Genomic DNA, 13,181 nt, shown 5'->3' on the forward strand with positions numbered 1-13,181 from the left:
GCTTGTTAGGAGTGAAATGAGGCGTGCAGTAGCTCCTGAGCTAGCTCCTGCAAGGCGAATGCATGACTGTGATTGGCTAAAGCGGAGTTCAGTATAGTGAATGGAGATACATTGTGATGCGGTCTACTCACGTTAGGAATAGGGCGAGAGGAAAGCATAGAGAAGATCGGGGCTTATTTCGCCCGTATAGAGAGAGGAAAGGGGAGCCTTTTGTTAGTGGGGGCAGGGGTATAGTGTGGTGCTTATGCAACGGTGTGGGGGCTGAGGGTCGCAGACAGAGTTGGGTACAGTCGAGGTCATCGCCTTGGGCCCGTTCAGAAAGCAATGGGGGAGCATCCATGCCCCCCCCCTCCTTCCGTATCAGTCCCCCATTCGGAGATAGATTTGCATCAAAGTTCTGCAAGAACTTGCAAATCCTTTCTCCGCACCCTATACCCCTGTGATTTCATACTCCCCTTCGCCAAGGTGTCTCATTTGTACATATTCAGGAAAGACAGGAGCGCTGCGGGAGCGGGAATAGGCTCGAAGGGAAAGAGGAGCGGATTGAACAGGGAAGCGGAGAAGAGAGCAGCAAGGAGAGACACAGTGTATGGCACAACAGAGCACTGAGATGCAAAAGGCAACAGTAAGAATCGTGAGAAATACGACCTTGATTAATTGTCGGAGCCACCCCAGCTTGGGCAGCCATCCCCACAAGTCGGTGTCAGACAGTCCTTCGTGTTGTATCTCGTGTAGTCTCCCTGCTAGCTCGTGGATGTTATTCAAATGTCCAGTGATGTTTAAAGTTTGGTCAGTTACATATGTGCAACACTCCGTACCTATTAAGGCGCACGTCCCTCCTTGGCTAGACAGCAGAAAGTCCGTGGCAATTCTCGTCTGTAAACTTAGCTGTCTCACTTCGGACAGCTCTGACACCAGGGAGTCTGTGATCTCAGTTGCCTCCTGCATGAATTTGAGGAGGATGTCAGTAAGCCGAAGGATGTCGACGTGGTTGGATCCTGCCCCGTAAGCAGGAAAGAGTGCTCGACCCACGGTTTCCCCGTTTGCGGCGACATCGGATAAGTCAGACAGTTGCTTCTTCTCCCTTTTATTTCTCTGTCTCCCAGGGGGTAGATGTGGCACTACTCTTATTCCGGGAACGATGTACCCGACGAAGCAAGATCCAGACATATGGGGGCTGACCCAGGTATAAGCGCGATGGCCACATACCCAAAACAAGCCGCTGAGATACGACTCCATCCTCCCCGAGGCGAAGGCTTGTAGTAACATAGCGTCGGCGGGTTGGGGCTGCCAGAGTGGGGGGTGACCGATGACAGTGGCCCAAGCGAGGGTGAGGTTTGGGAAGGTCCGGGATCCTGTCACGTCCGTAATGGTGGCATGGCCGGTGGATAAGAGTTCTAAGTTGGACGCACAGGTACTGGAGCCGATGAAAGTCCCTTCCCCGGTAAAGGTGCGGCAGAGTGGACCCTTGGTCGGGCCAGTGAGGTAAAGGTATTGATGGGTCAAGTTCAACGTGGTCAGGTTCCAGGAGGCGACATCCCCTGACCGGAATTGTTCTATGGTGACTGGGACGGGAACGAGGGGGAGACTCTGTTGAAGGTGGCTGGGCGCATGGGCGCAAATCCAGCATTCAGGGTAGGGTGCCTCCTTGGCCACCTGGCCGATGAGTTTAATATAAGAGTTCTGTTCCCAGGAGGAAAGGAGATCTTCTCCGGGGAAGGAAGGGTCAGCGCCGAGTTTCCGTGGTGCCGTGCCGAGTGGATGAAGGGGGTCGGTGGTATTTAGGAGGCGCCTGTCTTTGGCTATGCCCCCACATCGCAAAGGTCCAACGTTATCCCATGTGGGGGAGCGCGAGGGATGTGCTGGATGGTACCAACCTTCTAGGTATTCTGCTCCCCTCCAGTCGTGGGTAACTCCGAGGTTCCAAAGGCAGCAGAACTTTCTTACGCAAAGTCCTTGTAGTTGTGGTTTTCGGGGTTCCGGGGTCATGAAGAGGCATTGGAATCCGAAGATTAAGTTGTCGGAGGGATCGGTTGCATCGGTGTAGGATGGTGCAGCCCCTCCTTTCTCAATCTCGGTCCAGTTAGGGTTCCTTAAGAGTTCTCCTTTACCGAAAAGGAAATGAGTCCCGTTCTTGCAGGTGAGGCGGTAGTAAGAATGGTCAAGGGTGACCGCGGCTGACCCAATTCGGTGTAAGGTTTGGTCTCGAATGAAAAGTTCCCAATACTCGTTGTCAGTTAGCCGGGGTACGAGGGAATGTCGCAGCAATGTCCGAGACTCGGGGAGGCAAAAGTCAAAGTCCCCCATTCGATCAGGGTTTGACTTTCCACCCGTCTCGAGTCGGTGATAGTCCAGGAAATGGTAGTCTGTGGGTAAGCCAGTACAATGATCGGTTGGCATGGCCGAGGAGTAGGTCAAAGTCTGGTAGGCAAGAAAGATGAAGAAGTTCATGGTTAGAGTTCGGAGATGGGGAAGCATTGGGTATAGGGCGGTCGAAAGGCCGTGGGAACGCGCTGTCAGAACAGCTGTCAATGGAGCTGTCAAAGTGCGCTGTCAGTGGAGCTATCAACGGAGCTGTCAAAGAGCGCTGTCAGGAGAGCTGTCAACGGAGCTGTCAGGTGAGGCGTTGCAGCGTTTGAGGCGTAGCTTGAGGGCGTCGGTGTCTGGGACGATTTCAGATGTCCAGTTGGGTGGCGTGGCGTGTGGTCCGGTCTGTTGAGCCCGACTGTGGCCCCGAGCTGCTGGTCCGGTCTGTTGAGCCCGACCTTGGCCCCGATCTGCTGGTCCGGTCTGTTGAGCCCGACCTTGGCCCCGATCTGCTGGTCCGGTCTGTTGAGCCCGACCTTGGCTCCGATCTGCTGGTCCGGTCTGTTGAGCCCGACCTTGGCTCCGATCTGCTGGTCTTAATTCCTCGTCGTCGTCGATGTAGGAGGTTGGTGGGGAAGGCGGGGAGTCGAAGGTGTAATCCTCTCCGTGGCTGTCTTGAGTCTCCAGGGGAGGTGGTGCCGACTTGCACCTCGTGTGATGTATCCACGCGGCCTTCTCCCCCACTTTTACAGCGGTTGGTGAAGTCAGAAGTACCTGATAAGGTCCTTCCCAAGTTGGTTGTAGGGGTAGTTTCGGATATACCTTGACTAGAACCCAGTCCGCTGGATGAAAGGAGTGGGCTTGGGCGTCGATGGGCAGGTTCTGTCCCTCGACGGCTGCGTAGTGGTGGAGACGTTTTAGCTGTATCTGGAGCTGAATAACATAATTAGTGAGCTCTGTTTCCCCCACCTCGAGTTCTGAAAGGGGGTATAGGGTATTGTACACAGGAGGGGGTCTCCCAAACAGGAGTTCGAACGGTGACAGTTTTAATGGTCCAGTTGGGGCACTTCGAACGTTATGTAGAACTAGTGGAAGTGCATTCACCCATTTCAGTCCCGTAGCTCGGCAGAGCTTTCCCAACTGTATTTTTATCTCCTGATTCATCCGTTCCACTTGACCAGAAGATTGTGGGTGGTAAGGGGTATGTAAGTCCCATTTTATTTGGAGGGCTCTGGCGACTAGTTGTACTATTTCTGCGGTGAAGTGGGTTCCCCTGTCACTGTCCAAGCGGCGGGGTATTCCGTATCGGGGTATGATGTCTTGAAGGAGGGCTCTGGCAACTACTGAGGCAGTGGCCTTTCGGCAGGGGAACCCTTCTACCCATGAGGAGAATTGGTCTATTATGATCAAGGCGTGCTTGAAACCCTGGCATAGTGGCAAATCTATGAAATCTAATTGCAAACTTTCGAAAGGGACAAAAGCCCATTGTCTAGCCCCTGGCGGCCTTTTGGGTTGGCGTTTTGGGTTGAACGCGGTGCAGGTAGCACAATTCTTGGAGGCTGCAGTGGCTGCGGCAGCTAATCCTGGAGCAAACCAGGATCTCTTAACGTGTTCGATTAACCTTTCCTTTCCCCAGTGTGTTTGTTGGTGGAGGACCCTCACCAATTTTGGAGTCCACGCTTTTGGAAGGACGGCTCTGCCATCGGGGAGGGTCCAGACCCCAGCATGGTTAACTGCGCCTAGGGATTCCCACATGGTCTTTTCTTCGTCTGGGGCAGTATGGTACATTTGTGAGGGATCTACATTTAGGGGGAGTTGTAATGCTTGGAACTCTGACTCATTTTGCGGGGGGCGGAGTGCAGCTGCTTGGGCTGCCTTATCAGCGCGCCTATTTCCTTTTGAAACTGGGTCCTTTCCTTTCGTATGCGCTTTGCAGTGCACCACGGCTATTGCAGTGGGTAGGTGGATTGCTGTCAACAATCTCTCGACCAGTGCGGCGTGTGAGATTTGCGAGCCGGCGGCAGTCAAAAAACCTCTTTGGAGCCAAATTTGACCAGTGGTGTGCACAAGTCCGAAACAGTACTTGCTATCCGTGTAAATGGTTGCTCTTTTACCTTCACTAATTTCGCAGGCGCGTATGAGGGCAATTAACTCCGCGGCCTGGGCACTATATTGGGGGTTTATCGGATTTGATTCTATGAGTTCGAAATCGGAAACCACCGCGTATCCAGTTTTCCTCTCCCCATCAATGACCTTTGAGCTGCCGTCGGTGTAGAGTATGACGTCCGGGTTCTCTAAAGGGATGTGGTCTAAGTCTTCCCGGGGTTTCTCCGCCTGGCGGACTATCGCAGCGCAATCATGATGTGGGGTACCATCATCAGGGAGGGGAAGTAGGGTTGCTGGATTGAGAGAATTGACCCGTTTTATGGTGACGTTAGACGGGGCGAGTAGGAGGGCTTCATATCTGTTGAGGCGGGAGTTTGAGAAGTGGTGGCAGCCTTTGAGGGTTAGGAGGGTGGAGACGGAGTGGGGAACATGGATGGTGATTTCATGTCCGAGGACCGTTTCTTGGGCCTTTTCAAGGAGGATGGCGGCGGCTGCAATAGCTCTCAAGCAACCCACTGCTCCTTTCGCAGTGTTGTCCAGCTGAAGGCTGTAATAGGCTACCGGTCTCTCTGTATCTCGGAAAGGTTGGGTTAAGACACCAGAAGCTACCCCCATTTGTTCGTGTATGAAGAGGTTAAAAGGAATCCTGTAATCTGGTAGGCCTAAGGCAGGGGCTGATCGCAATTCCCGTTTTACGCGTTCGAAGGATTTATATGCTTCCTCTTCCCAGACCAAGGTGTCTGGGTGGTCTTGTCGGGTCATGGCCGTCAGAGGCTTGGTTATCTCACTGTAACCCGCGATCCAAGCTCTGCAGAAGCCAGCCATCCCTAGAAATCCCCGTAGTTGTCGTTTTGTTTTGGGGAGAGGGATTTTAGTGACCGCTTCTATTCTATCAGTGGCTAGGCTTCGGGTACCTATTCCTAGAATGTGCCCGAGGTACTTCACTTCTTGCTTGCAATACTGCAACTTTTTTGGTGACACCTTGTGTCCTTTCCGTGCTAGTTCGGCAAGGAGGTATTTGGTATCTCTTTTACATGCTTCCTCATTGGTGGAACAGAGAAGAAGGTCATCCACGTAGAGGAGGAGAACGGAACCAGAAGGGAGGCGTATATCCTGCAAGTCTTGGTGTAATATGGCCGAAAAAATAGCGGGAGACTCCACATACCCCTGGGGCAACCTTGTCCAGGTTAATTGACTGGGTCCCCAGGTGAAGGCAAAGAGGAATTGGCTGGCTGGGTCCAAGGGAATGCTAAAGAAGGCGGAGCATAGGTCCGCAGCAGTGTACCATTTGGTGTCAGCCGGTATGGCATTCAGGAGGGAATTTGGGTTGCCCACCACTGGGTGGCGGGGTATTACGAATTGATTCACAAGTCTTAAGTCCTGGACAAAGCGGTATCGGACTGGGGCTCCTTCTGCCGATGGTTTCTTAACAGGGAGAACTGGGGTGTTGCACGGGGATGCACAAGGAACCAGGATCCCCTTTTGGAGGAAGTCTTCTATCATGGGGTTTAGTCCCTCGATGGCTTCCTTGGGTAAGGGATATTGTTTAGTGCATGGAAAGGGTAGGTCAGTCCTGTAGGTGATTTTTACTGGGACCGCTGATAGTAAGAGACCTACTGAAGTAGATTCGGTGCCCCATAGGGAAGGGGGCAAATCGTTCTTCAGTTCGGGTGGGAGTTCCGGAAATTGTCTATCTGTCCCTGCTTCCTCCATTATTCCCTGAAATGCGGGGGTGGAATCCTCCGGCATGTATAAATAAATACCCTCCTTAGAACATTTGATTGTTGCGTTTAATTTACAAAGAAGGTCTCTTCCGAGGAGGTTTACGGGACTGCTGGTCAGGAGGAAGGTGTGTTCGGCCAATAAGGGTCCAAGAGTAACTTTGGTCGGGCGTGAAAGCGGGCAAGTGCGGGGGATCCCATCCAGACCCATAACTTTTCTAGTCTCTGAGCCCGGTTCCAGGTGGCTATCGGTTAGGGTGGAATATGTGGCCCCAGTATCCAGTAGGCACTGATATGGGTGACCGTCTATGTCTATGGTGCAAAATGGATCTTCCGCGGATAACGTGAGGACTGGGCAGATGGTTTGAGTTTGGTCGGGATCTCCCCCTAATTGTCAATATGCTTCCTGGTCATCCGGCGGTGGTTGATTGGGGGGGTGTAGGGGTGGCGCAGTGGCGTTGGTCCAGTGGTGGGTCGGTGGGTTCATGGTGGGCATTTGGGTTCTCGGTCCTGGTGGAGGTCCCTGGGTTTGAGCGGGAGTACGTGGAGGTACTTGCGGGTTGTAAGGGGCAGAGACTGCTTGAGGGGTATAGGTGAGTGGTGGTTGGTTCCCATACCCGTGGGTCGTGTTGGAGCGTGTCCCATAAGACATATTATTGTTGAGATAGGGACAGAACCTTTTTATGTGTCCCTCTTCTTGGCAGTAAAAACATCCTCCGGCGGTAGGCCCCCAAGGTCTCTGGGGATTTAGGGGTCCTCCTCCCCGGACGCCTTTCCCTCGGCTGAAACCTCTTCCTCTATGGGGGTTCGGTTCCATGCTGAGAGCAAGGATTTGGTCAACTTCAGGTTTGGAATCTTTCTTTCTCCTCTCGTCTCGGGAATTATAGATTGACTTAGCAATGGAGAGGATTTCGCTAATACTTTTGCCATCGTATCCAATTTGTAAGTTTAGGGCCTTTCTTATGTCAGGGCAGGCTTGGTCCTTAAAGAAACCCTTGATTATGACCTCGTGTTGGGGGTTATCGGGGTCGATTCCTCCCCAGGTTTTGATAGCTGAGATAAGCCTAGTGTAGTAGTCGGATGGGTGTTCGCTAGCCCCTTGCAACACGGTCTGGACTTTCGTCCAGTTGACAGTACGTTGTCCGGCGGCCTTAATGCCGTCTAGGATTGCCTTTTTAAATAGGTCTAGACACCAGATGCCATTAGTTGTATTGTAGTCCCAAGTCGGCTCGATGCGCAAGCACTGAGCCGTAAGTGGTTCTACCTCTTGTGGACGTCCTGCCTGATAGTTCGGGAGTTCAATTGCCTCTCCGGCCTTTGTCAGGATGTCTGCCTTCTCAGCCTCGTTGAAGAGGGCGTTAAGGAGAACGTGAACGTCTGGCCAAGTCGGCTTGTGGGTCGAAAAGATAGCGCTGACCTGGCGGTGACACTTATCCGGGTCATCTCTTAAAGATGGCATTTGATTTGACCAGGTTACCAGGTCTGCAGTATAAAATGGTTGGTGTGTGTATACCATCCGAGGAGGTCCGTCCGGTTGCAGGGGTGGGATTGGCAGGGCCCTTAAGGGCATCTGGACGGCTGCGGACTCCGTTTGTTTGGACGTCCCTGGGGTCTCTTTAAGTTTTTCTAAAAGGCTGGGATCTTTCAAGGTAGCCTCTAGTATTTCCTTAGCTCGCTGCCCCAGGGCTATGAGGTTTGAGCCTTCTGAGGTAGCGCCCTGAATTTCCCTAGCTCGCTGCCTGGTTATTCGTGGACTCGCGCCCCCCCGCGCCCCTGGTTCCTGTGTGTCCTCATCACTATCTGAGCGATCCCCTGGGGCGGGTGGAGTGATTTGTCTATAGTAGAAGGGGATGAGCGCTTGTTCCGTGGAGTCTTCTCCAGGGTACCCCTCGTATGGGGGGGGGCAAGGATGTCCTTCCATGACTTAGGACAGGCAGCTGGTAGGTCGTTGCTCCCTTGGTGCCCTGGAGCAACTCTTTGACCGTCTCGAAGGTGGCCAGATATTCCAATTGGCGGGGCTTTTCTTCTAACAAGTATTTTCTAAGATGTTGTAGACGGTCTTCATTAAAGGAGCCCCCTTTTGGCCAACGCAACTCTGGTTTCGCGGAGGCAGTTCCGGCGGGCCACGCGTCTCTACAAAGATCTTCTAACTTCTGCCTCGACAGCAATTTGTGCCCGGGAATAGATTTCCAATAGGAGATGACGAATTCAAGTGGAGAGTCGGGGTCTCTCTGGGATTCGGATGGCTTCTTTGAAGCCTTCCTCCCGGAGTGAGCCCGCTCATGCTTAGAGGCCTGGGTACCCATTTTATTTGCACGTGTCTAGACAGAAAGAAGGAAGAGAGGGGTTGGTAAGGTTTGGTGTAGGGTGTAAGGGTATATAGTAAAAAAGAAAAGGGGGGGTCTCTAGCTGCTTAGCAACTTCCTTCGCGAAGGGTTTGAGAGCTCTATCTATCTGGTTTTTTATGTTTCTTTTCCGATTTTCCTTACTTCCTTACTCCTATTTCCTATAACCTGGGGCTCTCTTCCACTCTGCCGGTCCCGCCCAATTCACCATGGGCAACCCCTCCTGGCAACCTCCTACCTATCGTCACACTCTCAGGAAAAAGGGGCCCTACTGGACGCCCGCGTAGTGCGATGCCAGATCGGGTGATCCCTGGACAGGTTTTCGAATCGAAAATCCCCCTTGCTTTCGGAAGCGGGCTCACGCACGATACACGTGTTACGTGGCCCGACCGGTGCGGCTGGGATTGGTGACAGAAAGCAAGACCACTTCCCGCCCCCTTGCCGGGCGCTAGAGAAGTTCGGAAAGAGAGCTCCAACCCCTTGCTTTCAACTGGGATGTCCGTTGCGGAGAGTCGGCTGTCTTTCAAGTCGGCTCTCTCCGTCTTACTTTCGGACTCCCAATTGGTGCGGCTGGCTGGAGGGTTTAGAGAAAGAGATAGAGCTCAGAGCCCCCCTTTCGGGCTGAGCGGTGGTCCACGGTCTCTCTAGCCGGACCAGGAAGGGAAAGGTAAGAAGGAGCGATAGGGAGGAGGGCAGAGATTCAGTTGCCAGGAGACTTCCACCCCTTCCCACCAGTGCACTGGATTTTCTTCCCCTATACTCACGCGTCTTCAACGTTGATCCCGGGATCGAAGAAGCCGGCTGGATGTCCCTTTGCTCCCCAGCTGAACTCTTGGGACGTTTGATTACCGCCCGGAAGATGGCCGGGGGTCCAAAGGATCTTCTCGGGCAAAAGGGCCCGGAGCCGGCTGAAGATTTCGGGGCCCCCGGTCAGCAACACGGGAGAACCGCCCGTCCCTGTTCGGGCGCCAACTGTTACGGGAAAATTCCGGGTGCGGAGTTGTCCGGCCACCCGGCTCGTCGGACTAAGTCCGCGGGTCCTAGCGGAAAAAATAAGTTCAGCCGGACACAGGAGCAAACAGCGGAGACCCAATGTTTATTGCGCAACAGGTTCAAAATGGCATTGAACCCCGAGGATGGGGCGACATTGACTTTTAAAAGTTCCTTCCGATTCCCAGAATACAGTGTGAGAAACGTCATGCATACATTATGGATAGGTTGGGTCTCACGGGTTACATCATGAATATATTTAAGAAAGGCAGGGTTACAGTAATTAACATTTGAGATAAGGGAGGGGGAAATATGCAGAGTGAGAGATATGCGTAGGTAAACACTTCCTGAGTACCGGTGGTAACAAGACAATAGTCCAGAGATATGCATGGTCTGACACCTGGCATTGCCCGGAGGTGTGATCTGAAGGGATTAGAAAGTTCCTGTGTACGTGACTTGTCATCTCAGGGATTATGGAAGTAGGGATAGCATCATGGAGTCTAGAGGAAACTGAATTGAATGACACCAAGAGCAAGGAAATCGGAGTTACGGTTGATTTTATATCAATTTCTAAAGGTTTCCATGCTTCCCGACCTATTTTGTACCGTCAATCAAGGGTCGGAAACAGAACGGATATATTATAGCAGGAATGGATACATTGTAACAGGATTTTGACAGTTTTACGAGGTTTCTGGTTTCGGATCCATTGTTCTCGCCACGGGGGGTCGTCAGCAGCTTGTTAGGAGTGAAATGAGGCGTGCAGTAGCTCCTGAGCTAGCTCCTGCAAGGCGAATGCATGACTGTGATTGGCTAAAGCGGAGTTCAGTATAGTGAATGGAGATACATTGTGATGCGGTCTACTCACGTTAGGAATAGGGCGAGAGGAAAGCATAGAGAAGATCGGGGCTTATTTCGCCCGTATAGAGAGAGGAAAGGGGAGCCTTTTGTTAGTGGGGGCAGGGGTATAGTGTGGTGCTTATGCAACGGTGTGGGGGCTGAGGGTCGCAGACAGAGTTGGGTACAGTCGAGGTCAGCGCCTTGGGCCCGTTCAGAAAGCAATGGGGGAGCATCCATGCCCCCCCCCTCCTTCCGTATCAGTTCCAAGATATAAACCCCTCTGGCAAATGGAAAGAGATGGAATAGCTAAATACGAAGCAAGTCGCTACATCAGTGGCTGCCAAGATAAAGTGGCTGCCAAGATTAATAAAAAATACATTGAGTATACAATATTCGGGACGCGGGTGGCGCTGTGGGTAAAAGCCTCAGCGCCTAGGGCTTGCCGATTGAAAGGTCGGCGGTTCGAACCCCCGCAGCGGGGTGCGCTCCCGTTGCTCGGTCCCAGCGCCTGCCAACCTAGCAGTTCGAAAGCACCTTCAAGTGCAAGTAGATAAATAGGGACCGCTTACTAGTGGGAAGGTAAACGGCGTTTCCGTGTGCGGCTCTGGCTCGCCAGAGCAGCGATGTCACGCTGGCCACGTGACCCAGAAGTGTCTCCGGACAGCGCTGGCCCCTGGCCTCTTAAGTGAGATGGGCGCACAACCCCAGAGTCTGTCAAGACTGGCCCGTATGGGCAGGGGTACCTTTACCTTTACCTATACAATATTCAATAATATACATATTCAATAATATTCAATAATAACATATGTACAATTCTATATACAGTGGTGCCTCGCAAGACGAAAAGAATCTGTTCCGCGAGTCTCTTCGTCTTGCGGTTTTTTCGTCTTGCAAAGCAAGCCCATTGACGGCTTAGCGGATTAGCGCTATTAGCGACTTAGCAGCTTTTAGCGGCTTTTAGTGGCTTAGCGGATAAGCGGCTTAGAAAAAGGGGGGAGGAAAAAAACCCCGCAGGAACTCGCAATACATTTTCGTCTTGCAAAGCAAGCCCATAGGAAATTCGTCTAGCGAGTCTTCCGTCTTGCGAGGCATTCATCTTGCGGGGCACCACTGTACCTTAACGCTCCTCCCTCCACAAGGTTTATTTAACTTTAAACATTTTAATTGCCCCAAATTGTTCAAACCTACCCAAATAATTCAGTGTCTTCTCAAACCAATCCTCCTCTTTCTCACTGAGCTTAAGCCCTTTCAGTCTATGTATAAGATGAATGAATGAATAGACTTTATTTGTGTAGCCAACAGGCCATAGCATCAAAATGTACAAGATGCTTTTCGTCTTTTTGTGTCTTTGTTGTTCCATCAATGAGAGTTATGGTGCTGTTCCTATAATGCTAATCCCACCAACCCTGCTCCCAAACTACCACCACAACTCCTAACACCAACATTTCCAACTCTCTCCACCAAGGCCCCAAAATCAGCTGGCTCTCAGCCCATCATCACTCACCCCAGCACTCCAGATTCTCCCCCTCCCTATCTAACATTATATTATATCTGCTATTATACTTGTGAGACATGACCTTCATTTCTTTAAAGACCTGTCTATACAACTTTATATACAAATACCAGAACTTCACATGCACTCCATGCATTTAAGACTGCTTTCCCATTATCTGAGTTCATTGATGGGAAGGAAAGTGAACTCTCAGAGAAATACGTCAAACACTCCATACATCTAAATGTTTTCTTCTCCCCTTTGAGAATCTGTAGAGGTTTCTTAAGCATCCCATTCTAACTGATGCACCGCTCTGGGACTTCCAGGTTGTCGCATCAGAGTTCAGTCGCCTGCCATGCACCCTCCGCTGCAGATCAGGTCCTGTGGTAAAATGGCCCCCAACCATTAGCCCCTCCCTCACCTGTCTTTGCTCTTCGGCCAGACCAGGTTTCTGGAGCAAGGCTGGATGTTACGGCAAAATCTGGGTGCGAGGCTGCTCTGCCACCCAGCTCGTCGGACTAAGTCCACGGGTCCCTGCGGAGGAAAATGAGCTCAGCCGGAGACAGGAGCAAGCTGCAGAAGATCCAAGTTTATTGCGCAACAGGTTCAAGGCGAGATTGAACAGCGAGAAAGGGGTGACATGAACTTTTGAAACTTCCCTCTATGTCCCAGAATACAGTGCAAAATACATCCCAGTTACATCATGAATACATTAAGAAGAGGTTGGGTTACACAGGTTACATCATGAATACATTAAGAAGAGGTTGGGTTACATGGATTAACATATGGAGGAGGGAGGGGGGATATGCAGAGCTGGAGATATGCGCAGATAAGCACATCCTGAGTACCAGTGATGAGAAGACAATGATCCATGTACTGGCATTGCCCGGAGGAAAGATTTGGCAGAGTGATTTGACAGGATTAGGGTCTTGACACCTTGCTTGAGGGATGATGGAGGACAGGGGAAGTGTCATGGGGTCCTAGAGAAATTGAGCAAATTGGCACGTTGAGTTTCTATGAATTTTATAGATTTTAGTCTCTTTTGACATTGACAATTGGGAATAAATGGATATATTGTAGCGAAGAAGGTAAAGAAGACATGCCCCCCCTTCCGTATCACTGGCAGACCCTTTTACCTTTTCAGAAACAGGACGAAACAGAACTGGTAAGGCTGCCACCACTCCCTTGTCCCAGGGTTACCTTAAGCCACAGCTCAAGGGAGACGGCTGTGCTTCTTTGTTACTGGTTAACTCCAAACTACAAGTTGCTTCCACAAGCTTGCAGGCAGAAATTCTTTAGTAAGGCGCAACCAAGAAGCTAGGCATTGGATTTAGCTATTTCCCCGGATAGGCACACACAAGACAAGAGAAAGTTTCTTGCTTA

At 51.5% G+C, this 13,181-nt stretch overlaps 2 protein-coding genes across 2 annotated transcripts in view; both read right to left on the bottom strand.

Moving 5' to 3' along the window:
* The window catches only part of LOC309525805 (uncharacterized protein), a 138,125-nt gene that overhangs the window by 106,438 nt on the left and 18,506 nt on the right, over positions 1-13,181 (bottom strand). The gene's annotated exons all lie outside the window — the stretch shown is intronic.
* LOC309527592 (uncharacterized protein) overlaps positions 9,240-13,181 on the bottom strand; it is a gene marked incomplete at its 3' end in the record, with an annotated part of 35,728 nt that continues 31,786 nt past the window's right edge. Inside the window, exon 4 of the mRNA XM_082214415.1 lies at positions 9,240-9,451. Within this exon, the coding sequence (XP_082070541.1) occupies positions 9,240-9,451 (212 nt within the window). The remainder of the gene's footprint in view (positions 9,452-13,181) is intronic.

The sequence above is a fragment of the Podarcis vaucheri genome (assembly GCF_965113315.1).
Source record: "Podarcis vaucheri genome assembly, chromosome: 2".
In the NCBI taxonomy this organism is placed as follows: domain Eukaryota; kingdom Metazoa; phylum Chordata; class Lepidosauria; order Squamata; family Lacertidae; genus Podarcis; species Podarcis vaucheri.